The 15,075-nt window shown below is 50.9% G+C and overlaps 1 protein-coding gene across 2 annotated transcripts; it reads right to left on the bottom strand.

Moving 5' to 3' along the window:
- Positions 1-5,907: 5,907 nt before the first annotated feature.
- On the bottom strand, positions 5,908-14,318 carry TXN2 (thioredoxin 2). Of its 2 annotated transcripts, none has more exons than XM_033057873.2 (4): positions 14,242-14,318; positions 13,554-13,738; positions 12,427-12,550; positions 5,908-7,701 (listed from the first exon to the last, which is right to left on the bottom strand). In XM_033057873.2, exons 2-4 carry the CDS (start codon positions 13,736-13,738, stop codon positions 7,585-7,587), a joined length of 426 nt encoding a protein of 141 aa, XP_032913764.1. In that variant the 5' UTR covers positions 14,242-14,318; the 3' UTR covers positions 5,908-7,584. The 2 variants fall into 2 exon arrangements, with proteins under 2 accessions (XP_032913764.1, XP_032913765.1); XM_033057874.2 differs by lacking the exon at positions 14,242-14,318 and adding an exon at positions 14,072-14,225.
- Positions 14,319-15,075: the final 757 nt, after the last annotated feature.

Genomic DNA, 15,075 nt, shown 5'->3' with positions numbered 1-15,075 from the left:
AAAGGGGCAGAAGTGCTGGGGAGAGGAGACCCAGTTTGTGAGACTCCTGCAAGAGACATAGACATATTGTAGACATAGCTCCCTGCAGCAGGACAGGGAGATGCGGGAATAACGCCTGACTCAGCTGGGACAGAGGCTACTCGGCTGAATCACCCGAGCGCTGTGCATTCCCTGCAGCTCCCCCACTGTGGGCTGCCGGCGCTTTTGCAAAACCCCGGGAGATTACAGGCACAGGCAAGCGTGGCCAGGGGCTGAACTGCAGCCAGGCACTCTCCAGGTGAGATTACAACAGCGGGTGCATCCAGTCCATGGAAAACCCCGGCTGTCACCCCTCAGCAGAACCAGTGACACACCAGCCTCCTTGGCTCGGCAGCTCCATGGCAGAGGGATTCGCTGCCAGCAGCCTCAGATTCCACCCTCAACGGAAATGCCACAGCCTGTTGATTCCTTGGAGGGGACGTGACCATCATTCCTGGCCTCAGTATAAAACCCCAGGGAGGGAGGAAAAATGAGGCAGGAAAACAGGGCTTGGGATGTAACAGTGGCAGAACTTAGCCATCATGACCCCAGCTGCAAGCTGGAGAAACGAAGCTGGGAACCGTGCCCTTGGGTCAGTCATGTGCTGCTAGCCAGGACAGGCTGGACACAATGTCACAGGGAGGCACAGCACTGTGGAGGAGCAGCAGATCAGGGAGATAACAGCAGCCTAAGGAGTTTGCTTGCAGACATGGCCACATGCTGCCAGTTTCTGTGCCACAGGCTCCAGTGAGACCAGCAGTGATGGGGCCTTCATGTTTCTGCATCCTTTCATCTCAAGGATGCTGCTAGGCTCTGCCTCAGTGTGCAATGCCAGACAGATTAAGAAAACCCCAAACGTGCGTGCTCCTGAGAGTTGCCAAAAAAATAAAAACAGAACTTGATCCCAAGGCCAGGGAAAAGGGAACGAGAACTAAATAGGGTTGATACAGGTACAAGGGGGTTGGAGTATGGGCAACCGCACAGTTAAGCATGAGAAATGTGATGGTAGGTGAGACAGCAGCAACCTTTAATTTTGCCTGAGCTCTGTGAAAAGTTTCCATGCTCCTGCCAGGATTTTAGGATGAAGCCCATGGGACCTGGCCTGGCTGGGAAGGGGAAGCTGGATCTCTTCAGGTAGTGAGCTAAGCTGAAATAGCTAGGCTGAAGGATCTGCCCCTTGAGAGCAGACCTGGCAAGCAAAAAGGAAGAATGCAGGGGTTTTGTCTTGTAGCTTCCTGCCAAGAACTGGCACAGCTGTAAACACGAGTACTGAACAATAAGGTCTCCTGTCCCAGCAGCTGCTAAAGCTGTCACCTGGGAAGCTTCCTGCAATCAGCCAGTGGCAGGACAAAAAGGAGCTCCCACATGCTTTCCTGCAATTTGTCGTATGTCTGGTGTCTGTTCTGCTCAGGGCCTGTCATCCTCCCTTCCTCCAGAGCCATCTCACGCTCCAGCAGGAGGATGTGATTATGAAGACCAAACTCTGTGCAGAACAGGCTCATTGTTCAGCCTTGCTTCTCCAAGCAGCAAGAAGTACTTCTCATTATGACTTCTGAGTTACCCTATGGCCTCTCCTCACCAAGTATTTCCCTTGGGTTGGTTTTGCAGGCACTGGGTGGACTTTGCCTCAGAGATCCACAGCCCTCTGCAGATCCTCTCTGCCTGCCATGTGTTGAAGCTCCAGGGCTTACAGTGACCAGAGTTGGCAGGACACTGCCACTGGCTTCTTTTTCAGACCACTGCACCTTTCCAAGGTGTTAATCTCTGGGTCTGAACAGTGCCATGCTGGATCTCTCCTCACGGGTAGGTATTTTTAGAAAGTTTGAGCTCAGACTATGCAGTCACTTCTGAGCTATGCCAGGACGAAAAGAAAACAACCACTTCTGCCTGCACAATACCAGCACAGAACAAAAAGCCACTGTAAATGAGGTTTTTCGGCATCACTCAAAACTAGCCAAGCTTTGAAAGACGAAACTCGCAGTCAAAAAAAAAATAAAAATGTTCCTAGTGAACAAGTGAACAGAAAGGGCTTTGACAGTTTACTTTAAAAGCTGGATTAAAGCAAAACTATGTTATATAAATACCAGCGGGCGTGCTGGAGCTTGCATCACTCCATCTCTATCCCAGCTGCTGGGACAGCCAGACCCAGGGCTGGGTTTGTTACCTGCTGCAGCCAGACCCAGGGCTGGGTTTGTTACCTGCTGCAGCCAGACCCAGGGCTGGGTTTGTTACCTGCTGCTGCTGCCTGTGCCATGGCCCTGCGGGTAAAGCCACCTGCAGGGAAAGGAGCTGTGCCATCCCTCTGCCCGCGGCTACAGGCGCTGCAGGAAGTGTTATTGCCTCTCGATGGAGCAACCCCGGGGGATGCAGCTCCTCTCCTTCCCGAGGCCATGAAGCTCCATGGGCATGGCCTGCCGGGACAACACCCTCTCACTGACAGCTGTGGGGGACTGGCGTGGAGGAGTTGCAGCCACACGGGTGACCAGAGGTCACCACCTCTGGAAAACACCAAAATCCCTGGTGCGTGTTGTACCCTCTGGATGACTTGAAGTCAGTATTTCTGAGGACTCTCACTGCAAAAATTTCCTGTTTTTCAGGAAATTGCTCAACCACTTGTCCACTTGTAAGAGATGGAGCCAGGGTGCCTTTAGCAGCAGAGCGAAGAGAAACGTGTAGAGGCTGAGAAGGGTACAGGGAGCTCAGCCTTGCCTTGGATGGGAGAGCCAGCAGGCTGGCTCCTGTCCTTTTCTGTCAACAGCTGCAGCTGCTGGGGACATCTGTAAGTCACAGAAACTCCTGGCACTCTCCAGAACAGAGAACAAGTATGGGAGTAGATAAACACATATATATACATATTCACTGGCAGGAACCTTATTTCACAGGCCTTATTTCCTACAGGCCATGGAGAAAACCCATCAATTTTAGTGCATTTTTATTGTGACTTCTGGATCATGAGAACCTAGGAAGTCAATGTGAGGTGGGCAGTTGGGTGCTGCCCTGTTGCACGCAGCTTCCAGCTGTCCTCCACCCTCAGGACACGAGCAGCTCCAAGGGACCCCTTGCCATCAGGAAGGCAGCCACAGGGTTTCTCCTCACTCCATTCCCACTGGGATGTGGGCAGATGCATTTTCAATCTCTCCCTGTAGGCCTCTTGTTTTCACCTATTTGGTTCCTCTGGTCCAAGAAATTTGGGGTTTCCCCTGCTGCTCCTGCCTCCATCGTTCCCTGGCTGGTAGAATGCACAGAGAGAAAAAGCAACCAGGCATGGCTCAGCACAGCAGCCCCCTCCAAACCACATCCAGCCTGTGGCTATCACTCTCCTGAGAGCTGCAGTCTTTGGGTTTTGCCTGTGAAAGGTTCTATGGAGAAAAGTCTTGCTGAAGTTACAGAGCTGCAGAGGCAGAGAAACCACAAAGCTCACAAGGGCACCTCACATCCTTGAAAAGAGCAGCAAGACATGGCAGAACACCACCCCTGTGTGGTGATGGACAGTGTCCTTGTTTTGACTGGGACAGTTAATTGTCTTCCTAGTAGCCAGTGCAGTGCTGTATGTTGGATTTAGTATGAGAATAATGCTGGTAACATGCCAATGCTCTACTTCTTTCTAAGCAGTGCTTACTTTAAATCAAGGACTATTCAGTTCCCTATGCTCTGCCAGCGAGGAGCTACACAAGAAGCTGGAGGAGCATGGCCAGTAGAGCTGATCTAAAATGGTCAAAGGGATATTCCATGCCACAGGACATCATGCTCAGTATATAAACTGGTGGAGTTACCGGGAAGGACCCAATCACTGCTCAGGGACAGGCTGGGCATCAATCAGCCAAATGGTGAGAAATTATATTTTGCATCACTTGTTTTTTTGTAGTTTCTCTTTTCATTATATTATTGTGTTATTATATATTCTTATATTTTACTTTTATTCAAATTATGAAACCATTCTTGTCTCAACCTATGGTTTTGCCTTTTTTTCCCCTGATTCTCCTCCCCATCCCACCAGGAGAGGTGTGAGAGTGAGCAGCTGCCTGGTACTTAGTTGTCAGCTGGGGTTAAACCACAGCTTGGGTGTGTTGCAGGGCAGGTAGGAGGACAAGAGACTGTAACAAGTGATCTAGTCTGGTTTTGGTTTGGAAATCAAGCCTATGGTAGTTTTATCTTATCTTTTTATTGACTAGACATTGCAGCTGCTGTTACTCTTTAACTTGCAGGAAACTCAAGCAAACACTTGCCACCCTTTAGCAGTAGTTTTGAACAATTCTGTCTGAATCCTGTAATTACTTGGATGAGAAAAAGGATGTGTGTGAGGGAAAGCTCAAAGTGATTAACAAACTGTCTGGGCCAACAGCCTGGCTGGGCTGGTGAAAGGCCCTGCCTAAGGCAGTGGGGGCCATTTCCCTGTTGACATGGAGCTGGTCTTTGTTTTCTTCTTTGCACAGGAGGAATCATAATTGTTGATAAAGCAAAGGATTTACTGGCCAGGCGGCCAAGGTCAGACCTCACTGGAAACAAACTGGTCCCCTTCAAAGGACCACATATACAGCTCACAGTGTGCTGCAAGCCAAGCAAGTTTTCCTGAGTTTTCCATCTTCTACCAGCCTTGAAGCTGCTCCTGGCATAGCACTTTTTAGTAGGGAAGACAGCAAAGCTCTCCCTCCCTCCTTGCAGATACTCACTGTGAGCCAGAGCAGCTGGAGATTAACTTGGAGTTCAGCAGGCAGGCACAAACATCTTGGGGAAAGGAGCAGCTGTGTTAGGGCTTGATGTAAGTGCAAAGCCAACAGAAAGGAATGGAAAACCTCTGCTTGTCCGGAATCAGGTGCCTTGGACAAGACTGCAAGGACAGAAGCACTGTGCCTGAACCTTGGGGGAACCTTGGCATTGGGTTCAAAACATGCATGGGGAAGAGAAGTGGGCTTAGGTGAGTGTTGCTCCACATGGGAAGGCACTGAATGCCATGGCCTCTTAAAATAGAAACAAGGAACATTAAGAGCTGAGAAAGCTACTGCAATAGATGCTTGGGTAGGACAGAGCAAATGCTGGACCCATCAGAGGAGGATTCAATGTGCTTAACTCTGAAAGGGAAAACAAACTGCATCCTCGCTAGAGAGAGGAAACAGTTTCCCAGCTGACATAGAAAAAACAGCTACTGCTGAGAAGTTACCCGTTGCTTCAGCTCTCTTCAGTCGGGAAAGACCAACATCACATTCAGGTGGCATGAAAATTGCAATGCAACCCCTCTTTAGCCACTACATAAATACACTGCTGGCACTGCTTCCTGCTTGCACCTTCTGTTATTAACACCACTGTGGGAATCCTGAAGGCTTCCCCAGCAGTTGGCAAACAGGGAGCCGACTTAAAAACCTGGCACAGAAAATATCCTTTTGCTCTGAGTCCTGTCCTGTGGTGGAAACCTTGCAAAATGCTTGAGGAATCTCAAGCTGTCCCCAGACCTCTCCTCCTACTGCCCACCTGTTACACTGTTCTGAAGGATTCCCACAGGGCCCCAGGTACCTGGGTCTTCAGCATTTATCTAAGAAACAGTAGTGGCTTTTGCATAATGCACTCTAAAGTGTGCTGGCACTTTAACAGCTGAGTGACACTTTAACTCTGCTTTTCCTTAGAAGGAAGTAATAAAATAACTATTTTATACTGCCCCTTAATTACACAATGCAAAGTCACTGTGTTTTTTCCTGTTCTGTAGGATGGTAAGGCAAGAAAGTTGATTATTGTTGGGTATGTGACGCTGTTCCCCTACTTTTTCCTGCTTGTGCGGGAAAATGGGGAGTCTTTACACTAGAAGTGTTTACTGAGCAGGAACACTAAAACTGCAGGGGAAATTGCCCAGCCTGAAACCCGAGGTCAGGAGCAGCACAGCCTCTGTGATCTCTGGAATAAAATGAAATGCCAGTTTTTATTGATCGTAACCAACAAGCAGTCCTTTACCAAATTACATCCAAGTGACATCACCTCTAGCAGCATGCCAGCAGTGAGATCAGTCCAGCCCGAGTGGGAGGCACCCACCTCAGGGGACCAGTACCACCTTGTGCAGTGGCCCAGGCTCCAGGGTGACAGAGGCAGGGGGGAGCAGTGATGCCAGCCAGTGTCACTGCTGCAGCAGGACTTGGATCACCACTCCCCTGGCTCCTTCAAAGGTCATACATTGTTATGGAGAGGTGTAGAAAAAAAATTACCTGGCTGCTCATATGCCAGGGAGGTGAAATGGAGCAAAGCCAAAGCAGATTTAAGAGTGACTGAAGGAAACAGAAGCTGTGGCAAAAAAAAAAAAAAAAAAGCAGCTTGTACATAGTTATTAAGCACTTACAATGTTCTCATGCAGCTTAGATAAGCAAGCTGGAATTAAACAGTACAGTAGTCATCAGTGCTGGTGCTGTACTCTGCCTGCAAGCATAGGAGGAGGCTGGGAGTACTCAGAAGCCAGGTTGACAGGAAACAGGTGTATGTGAGGAGGAGAAGGAGGAGGAAGAGGTTGGAAGGGCTGAAGGCTGCTCAGATAGAAGTCCACCCTTAGTCCAAAGGTCAGGGCAATTGAAGTTAAAAGGCTGCCTTCTGGCAGAGCTCACCTGAGTGAGCACATTTAATTATTCACAACAGAGAGAACGAGGCTCTCAGGCCCCACAGAGAGGGGAGGGGTGACAAAAGCACAGGGGGGAGCGAGCACAGCTCAGGTTCCTTGTGTGCAATGAACAGCTGTTCATCTGTGCATGAGAGGCGAGTCCTCCCTCTGGCCTCCCGGATCCAGCAGCACACAAAGGGGGTCCTACAGGCAGCACTGAAAGCCCCAAGGAAGGAATCCCCTATTTTGTTTTTCAGCACATTACCTTTTAGTAGGAATCAAGTCATAACCTGTACTTTCCCAACCCATCATTAGCAGCTGTGCTGCTGATACTCCCAACTCACCTCTCCGGACAGATTTGTGAGAATCAAGTTTTATTCTCCTGGCTAGACAGCAGTGACTGATAAAAGTTCTCTACTGCAGACATACAAAAGGAGATCCATAAAATATTTTTCCCTATTTTCTCTTACAAAATTATGATGGGAGCCCATAGATTTGTGAAGGAGTTTTACCTGTCCCAGTAACACAAGGACAGAAGAAGAAAGAGACAGGTTTCACAGACAAGGCAGAGGCATTCTCAGCTTTAAACAAACCCACCCAGGGCAGGTATGTACCATCATCTTGCAGGGAGCAGCTGCCCTCTGCTCTGGGCTATCAGATGTGAGGCAAAGACAAAAACATTCCTCCTCTTAGTTCAGCAGCAGCAGCAGCTCTGCACGTCAGCTCTTGGCTGATAAATACAGGCTCCTAATTCCAGCCACATTCCCCGTTTTGAGAATAAGCAGCCCTGCTCCTCAATGCCCTTTACAACTACTGCTGCTCATGAGAAGGGGGAGAAGGAGGGAAGGATTACATTTTCCATCTCCTAAAAACACCAAAACAGAAGAAACCCCCGGGTTGTACAGGGCAGGCAATTGACCTGCCCTCAGCTCTCCCAAGCAAGGAATGCACAACACGGACGTGTCCAGAGGCAGAGGTACAACCATCCTTTTACTTCAGGCTCCAATGAGTTTCTTGAGGAATGCCTCCAGCTGATCCTCATCCTTTATGCCCACAAATTTATCCACAACGTCTCCGTTCTTCATAGCCAGCACAGTTGGCACTGCTGACACCTGGGGCAAGAGAAACAGGGAGACAGGTGAGCAAAGCCTGCAGGAAGCCACCTGTGCCTGGTTCCCCAATGGAAGCGGCTACAAGGGAGCTGAGCATGCACCGCTCTAAGGTAAGATGTCCACTCACAAAACAGGCCAGCTGAGCTCCAGGTTCCCCCTCATTGAACTGACTTACACCACTCTGCTGAAGTCAAGGCTGAGCTGCTTCTTGAGTTTAAATATGACCCAAATTTTTAAAGAGAAAGCCACAGTTAATACGAAAACCATCTCCAGTACAAATACTTCTTCTCCTTCCCTTTTGTCCTATCATAAATGAACACATCTAGGACACATCTCAGACATAGTGACCTTAATGATCTTATGGCCAGGACAGCATCGGACCTGGACCTGTGTTTTTCTCCAGACAGGACTGGAGCTCTAATCCTAACCTGCCCCCCATTCCACAGGCAGACTTCCTGCTCCATCATACTATGGCAATGCCAATATCCTCCAAGCCTTCCTCCTTTCCCACTTCTGTTTTCAGTGGTTTATCTGGTCACAAACCAGTGGTCATTCACTGCAGATGTCTGACAATTAGGTAAGAAGCAAAAAAGTCCCTCTGACCAGAGTTAGCAGGCTATTGTTCTAGGCGCTGCTTTTTTAGCTAAGAACAAAGTTTTCTGGGAATTATCCAAGAGAACAGTGTTGGAAATGACAATACTCCCCATGGACTTGCTGGTTGACTAATGACACCAGAGACCCCAGGGATATGACTGAAAGAAGGAACAAGCAGAGCTTGGAGACCTGCAGTAATGGAAGATCTGATCACATTTCTGACCCCACAGCTTTGCCCTTATCTCTGCAAAGTCTCTCCCCCAAAACACATCCCGTCCTTATCTTGCCTGCTGACTCTCCTCCAGCCTGCAGGGCCTTCCCGTGTGCACTGCCACCCCTAATGCCAACAAAGATCTGCAAATCCTTCTGGAAACCCATCAGAGAGCTGGCTTTTCTCCCACTGAAAGCCTGAGATGAAAGGGACATTTTGTCTTCCCTTCCCAGCCGGGCAGTCCAGCGTGGCTCCCCGCAGTGTCCTTCAGGGCTCTGCAGTCCCATCTGAAGGGATGGGAGTGTTGGGGCTGCTCAATGCACAATCTTCAGCTCCTCCTAGTGACTGCAGGGAGCAGATCCAGAGGGCCTAGGCTCCTGCACTGCAGATGGTGCCAACACATTTCCCTTGCGATTTTAGGAGAGAGAAAGGATGCACTGCATTAAGCTGCTCCCTCCCTGAGAAGGGCAAACCTCCACTGAGCCTCCCTCTGGTTTGCACAGTAGGTTAATATCGAGCAGAGTTGCTCCAGTCCCATCCAAGAAAAACAAGAGCTGGCTCCTATTAGAGCCAGGGTGAGGAACAGGCAACTCCTGGAAGCTCTACAGAGAAGCAGCCAACACCATGTTGCCAGGCCCTGCAGGCTGACCAGCACACCCACAAGCTTCACACAGCCTTGATTCCTCTGTCTCTTTCCCTCTTCATGCTGGTGAGCAATCTCAAGAAAGAGTGGAAGGTCTGGGGCTGGTGCTGCAGAGCCAGATGAGAACTGGGGGCACAGAGCAACTCTGCTCTGCTCAGAAAACACAATGTTTTTGTCAGCTTCCTTCCTGCCAGCTGCAGCAAGGGCAGCCTGTTAATGGAGCACATACTTTGTTTTGCTGGTTGAGAAGCAAATGTCATGGGAATTTCTAGAATGCAAAGTTGAGGGCACATTTTCTTTTTTTGGGTCCCATCTGCACTGAACCTAAACAAACTTTCCTCCTCTCTGAAGAGCATTTCTACAGAAAAAAATCAGTCTGCTTTTGATTAGTGTTGACCACACAGATAAATAAACATGGCCATCCAGGTTATTCCTGGCAACACTCGTATCAAGGGAATTCTCTCCTATCTGAAATTTTTATATGAGCTTGGATGCCACACAACAGAGCAGGGGGAAGGATTTTAGCCAGACCTCTGAGTGAGGAGGTAACAAGATGGAGCTCCATTGATTAATGACCATCTCTGTAGCAGCAGCTCTCCTGAGCTGCCCACCCACAGTGTCCAGAGAAGGGGCTGCCCTTTCCCGGTCACCACACACACAGGCAATTGGCTGAGGCAAGAGATGAATCTAAAGAATTTTAAGACACTGCAGATAAACAAAAGTATTTATTCTCCCTTTCTGTTATTAAGGCGAGAGGTCAGGAGCTGGCTGGAAGAGTGAAGAAAGGCCACAACCAGAGATGAAAGGTATTAGATAAAATGGGGAGTCCCCAGAGAAAGCACTTTTGTGCTGGGCATAACAGGACAGGGAAGGGCACTGGGGACATTCCTAGTTGCAGGAAATGCATCCGTGCTTTGTGCTAAGCTGGAATGGCTGAGAGCCAAGGGAAGACAGCCGCTTGTACAAAGGAACGCATCAACATTCCTCAGCTCTTCCAGGGGGTCTCCCCCTCCCATGGCCTCCCCCTGTGCCAAGGAGGCTGCTGAAGAGGACATTGTGCAAGCAGGCAGCAAGCTGGGGCTGCGTGTGCGCGTGGGCAGGGGAATAAACACGGATGGAGTGACACTTCCTGGCAGCTAGTGAAGGAGCTCTGGGGGTGGCATGGACACTAAAAACCCCCAAACAAAGACTTCCTCAGCGTGCAGACATCTGATCCCCAATGGAATGGCTTTAAAACAAATCTTTTCCGATCCCATCTCTGGTTCCCCTGATCTCTCACAAACACTCTATTTGGTCACTCTTTGATCTCAACTTGGTGCCTTCCCATCAGCCCTTACATTTCTCCTTACATGGCAATTTCCCAGAAGATGAAGCAAAACCAAGCACACGCTCAGCACATGAACAGAACGTCTGCCTCAGAAAGGATGATCCAAACTATGAAGATCTGAGCAGAAAATTCTCCTATCCTCCTACCTGTTTGCAGCTATGGTACTTGCAGACTGTCTAGGGATAGTGTTTTAGACATGGCCAAGACACACACACATCACTCCAAAAGTGGAGGAGGGCCTGTTGCAAAACAAAAACGTCATCATGTTTGTTTATAAGGTTCCAGAATGAACTACTAGAAGCTGACCCTCCCCTGCAGCCTCAGTCCTACCTGCACACAAACACACACAGCAGGCAGTGCTCCTCAGCACCTGTGGGGAGAGGACACGCAGCACATCATCAAACCTGCACAATGCAGGACTTTCAGCCTCTTTTCACAGACCTTTCTCTGCATGCACACGCCCTGCTTGTCGTTCTCCACTCGTCTGAGATTATCCTCTTGTAATCCCAGCTAATTCTATCTACTGGAAGGCTTGGAACAATGCGTGAGTTGAGCTAATAATCTCTATTCTCTTCTCCTTAGCGTGGCTGCTACCAGAGCTTTTCCCTGCATCTATTTAAGGATTTACACACTTTCAGATCATCACTGAAAGCACCTCATCCTCTTCCAATTTCTCACCAGCACCCTCTGAGCTATGCAGCCTTTTGGGCTTGCAGCAGCCAGCCGCCATCTCCCTTGGTCTGGGGTGTACCTGCCAGCACACCTCCACCCTGGAGAGCACCGGAGATTCTCATGCTGAGCTTGTGGGAGCTGCAGTTCATGACTGTGGCCACCAGCTGTGTGGGCATGCCACCACAGCACAGGCAGAAAGGTCTCCCTGGGGAAAGAGTGGGAGGGAACAAGCTGTTTCCACTTCCGTCTCCTTCTGGCTCGGCAGGGCGCGGGAATAGAACACAGCATCTTCTCCAGGCTCAACAAAATGACAGCTTGCTCAGGAGATGGTTCACACTTTTCAGGGCAGCTTGAGGAGCTTGCTGTGCTAATTGTCAACCTGGGAGCAGGACTTCATCCTGCAGAAGGGGAGCAGATCCATCTATGTGGTACCCAAGTGAAAATGAAGCATTTTTTCCCCTCTAAAACGTAACAGCAGGATGCCCCAACTCCATGGGCAGAGTGGTTGTTTACAAGGAGAGACAAGAGAGGCAAGCACGGCCCTCAGAGGAACTTTTGTGTTTCTTTAACTATCCAATCACTGACAGAAGGAACAAATAAATGAATCACGTAAACTAAATCCATGGCCTTCTCCAGTCATTCCGCTCCTTCCTGGGAGAAAGTCAGCACAGGGAACACACCCAGCAGCAATGTCACACACCAATGTAAGCACCAAGGTCCTCTCCTTTCAAGAGCAGGACACAAGCTCCGGTTGTTTATGTGTTTTTTCTGACCTAGCTTCTGCCTGTCCAGACAAAACTCACTGTGTGTCCTTGTGCTGCAACTGAAGGATGGGGACGTTATGACCTAGCTAGTGATCCTGAACAAGGAGGGAAAGAGAAGGTAGGCTGGTTGCACAAATAACCACGGAGCACAGAAGAATGGAGACTGTAATTTCATGTTCTTGCCCTGCACCTGAGCAGCCCCAGCTGGCACCAAAATGCTGTGTGTGGTCCAGGCTCCTCGAGGCCAGGGAAGTGTTTACACTGACAGACACCTGCAAGGCCTAGAGGACACCTCCCTGCAGAATTAGAGTTGGGGATGCTGGGCATGACCAGCAGAGCTGGAGCAGAGCGAAGCAGCAAAATCCACCTACTGACAAGTGACCCAATGGATCAGGAATGTGTAGGCTCTGAGCTTCTCCTCCCTTCCAACGCTGCTGCTGTGCAGGCACAGCTCTCCCCAGGGAGGCACTTTGCACTGCCAGCTAAAGAAAGTCTGTGCTCTTCCACCTCCTACCTCGTACTCAATAGCAAGGTCTGTGTGATCATCAATGTCCACTTTGGCCATCAGCACCTTCCCTTCCAGTTTGGCCACAAGCTTCTCCAACCTGGGGCCTAGGATCTTGCAGGGACCACACCACCTGATGGAGCAAGAAAAGAGAGGGGAGATTAGGAGAGGCAGGTACAGCCATGGAAGGCATGCTGGTACACGTTTACCACCATTGCTCTTCCACTCAAGAGCCAGCCTGGAAATACAATTCCTGAACTACGGCTTAAAAACACACTTCTCTCACAAAGGAGCTGTCAAAGGTTAAGGAAGCTCTGTATCCAGTTTCAGGCTTCAATTAACTGTCCTCTCCTCCCTGGATGATCCCAGCTAATACTGATTTTGGTTTGTCACTTGGTTTATTTAGAGCAGAAGATTTTTGGCCGTTTTGTGTTCTGTTTGCCACAAATCAGCTATAACAGGCTCACATAACAGTACTGGAGGACTATGAAAATACACAAAAAACCCAAAGATAATTAGTATCGTTAAAAGAGCAGATAACATCTAGGAATATTTTTACTGGCAGGTGGATGACAGCATTTTTATTGATGACAACTGCTGTCACTGGTGTCACATGGCTGTTACTAACACATAAAGGTGTTTGCCATAAACAACCTCAAAACCACACAGCTTTAAGAAACATGGACAGATACACCATAACAATAGCAAGCCATAGCAAGTGCAGAACTCTCCTGGCTGTTAAAACTTTAATGTTTCTAAGACAAGACGACATTTCATCCATGAAGCCAAATAGGGCAGATATCAGAGCTTTTTCCTGAGGCATCTTTTGTAGGATGATGCAACACTGGGGCTGGGGTGGCACCTGAGCACCTGGAAGGTGCAGCTATGCCACCCTGGGGAATGCCTTCCTGGCACTCCTGTTTAACACTGCTGCAGGGTGTGGCTGTGAGGGGAATCTTCATGGATTGAGCCTGACAGGCAGAAGCATCTTTCCACACCAGACTACACAGCGTGGGAAGCCCTCAGGCATGCTCCTCCATGGTGTGCCAGCAGTGCTACTACATCAGGAAAGCCACAGGGACACACCTGCACGGGTGATGCTGGAGAAGGGTGCAAGAGCCACGGGTGGAACTTACTGTGCGTGGAAGTCCACCACAACGGGCTTGGGGCTGTTCACCACCCGGTCCTGGAAGTCGCCGCCATCCTGCACGTTGAAAGTGTTCCTGCGGCCAGCTGAGGTGCCAAAGGCCCTGCCGTGGGACACCAGGGGCCCCCGGGTGGGGAGGGACAGCAGCCGCTGGAGCGCCAGCCTCTGGGCCATCTGTGGGGAGAGTGGTTGGTGGGATGGGTGCACCCCATGGCTGGTCCCACTGCAGCAGCGCCCTGATCCGAGTCCCTCGGCAGGACAGCCCCAGGCCAGGAGCTGTTCACGAGAGAGGCTTATGGGATATGACATGGGAGTGCTTCCCGCCCCTGTGCCCTCTTCTGCAGCGCCAGCCCCACAGCCACGGCGCCTCCAGCTGGACCCCGCCTCCTCCCCATTTACAGGAGACAGCTCCAGGCACATGGTCCCCGTTTCCCTCAGCCCTGCAGAGCAGAGCTGTCCTCGCCGCCCGTTCCTCCCCACCCAGCGGGATTCCCAGTGCTCCGATACCGCAGGGCTCCTTCAGCTGTCCCAACAGGTGGCGCAGGGCCCCCGGCCCCCAACCCTGTGGGGGAGAACAGCCCCAGACGCCGGCGTTCCGCTGCTCCTCGAGCCCGAGGGCAGGACAGTACAGCCGGGAGGGCCCCACTCCACCCGCCGGGCCCGCGCCCCGCCCGCACCTTCCCGGGCACGGAGGTGACCGCTCGCACCGAGCTTCCGTTCGCCGCCCTGCGCTGATTGGCCGCCGCCGCCGGAAAGCGGCTGCAAACGGGGCCGGTCGCCCTCCCAGCCGATTGGAGCAGTCCCGAGAGCCGGGCACCTCCGATTGGCTGCCGTACCTGTCCTTTAGGCGACTTCGCCCCGCCCCTGGAGGCCGCGGTGGGATGAGTCACGTCGGGCAAACCCTGGCTGCCGATTGGCGGTGGAGCCCTCCAATGGGCGCAGCATGACCCGTGGCGCGGCCCGGCGGCCCCAGTGCCGCTCCCGGTGCCGGTGCCTCCGACCGGCAGCTCTCTTCAGCTTGAGGCTGGACAAAGGGTTGTCTGGTTCACCTGCTTCTTTAAACTCTCCTGAAAGCGTACAGCTCTACAATCCCTCGGCTAGCAATTAACTCCGTTTTACGACGTGCCTGCCCGGGCAGGGCACCGGGAACAACCTGCACCCCCGCCACCCTCAGCGGTGACCACAAACCAGCATGGCCCAGGCCCTCTCCAGCTGCACGTGAACAGGCGCTGTCTTCCAGCAGCAGCATTGCTTGCATAGCCCTGTATTCTCAAAGAGAGCAAGAACGCCCCTGTCACATCCTTGACCTCTTCTGCTCCCCAGCCTCTGTAAGGAACTGGGGTTTTACTGAAACAGCAGCTGAATTCAAAGGATTGGGAGAGGTTCAGGTACATGTAAGGTACAGTCCCTCCTCAGTTTGGAAGCAATAGCGTGTATTTTTCAACAAGCTAAAGGGTTGAAAAACATGGAGATAAAAGCCTGTTCCCTGTCACCCGTCCTCTATTTCCTAG

Source organism: Catharus ustulatus, chromosome 4, assembly GCF_009819885.2.
Source record: "Catharus ustulatus isolate bCatUst1 chromosome 4, bCatUst1.pri.v2, whole genome shotgun sequence".
Classification (NCBI taxonomy): domain Eukaryota; kingdom Metazoa; phylum Chordata; class Aves; order Passeriformes; family Turdidae; genus Catharus; species Catharus ustulatus.
The sequence above is the reverse complement of the archived record's forward strand: the minus strand, read 5'-3'. Positions and strand labels throughout refer to the sequence as shown.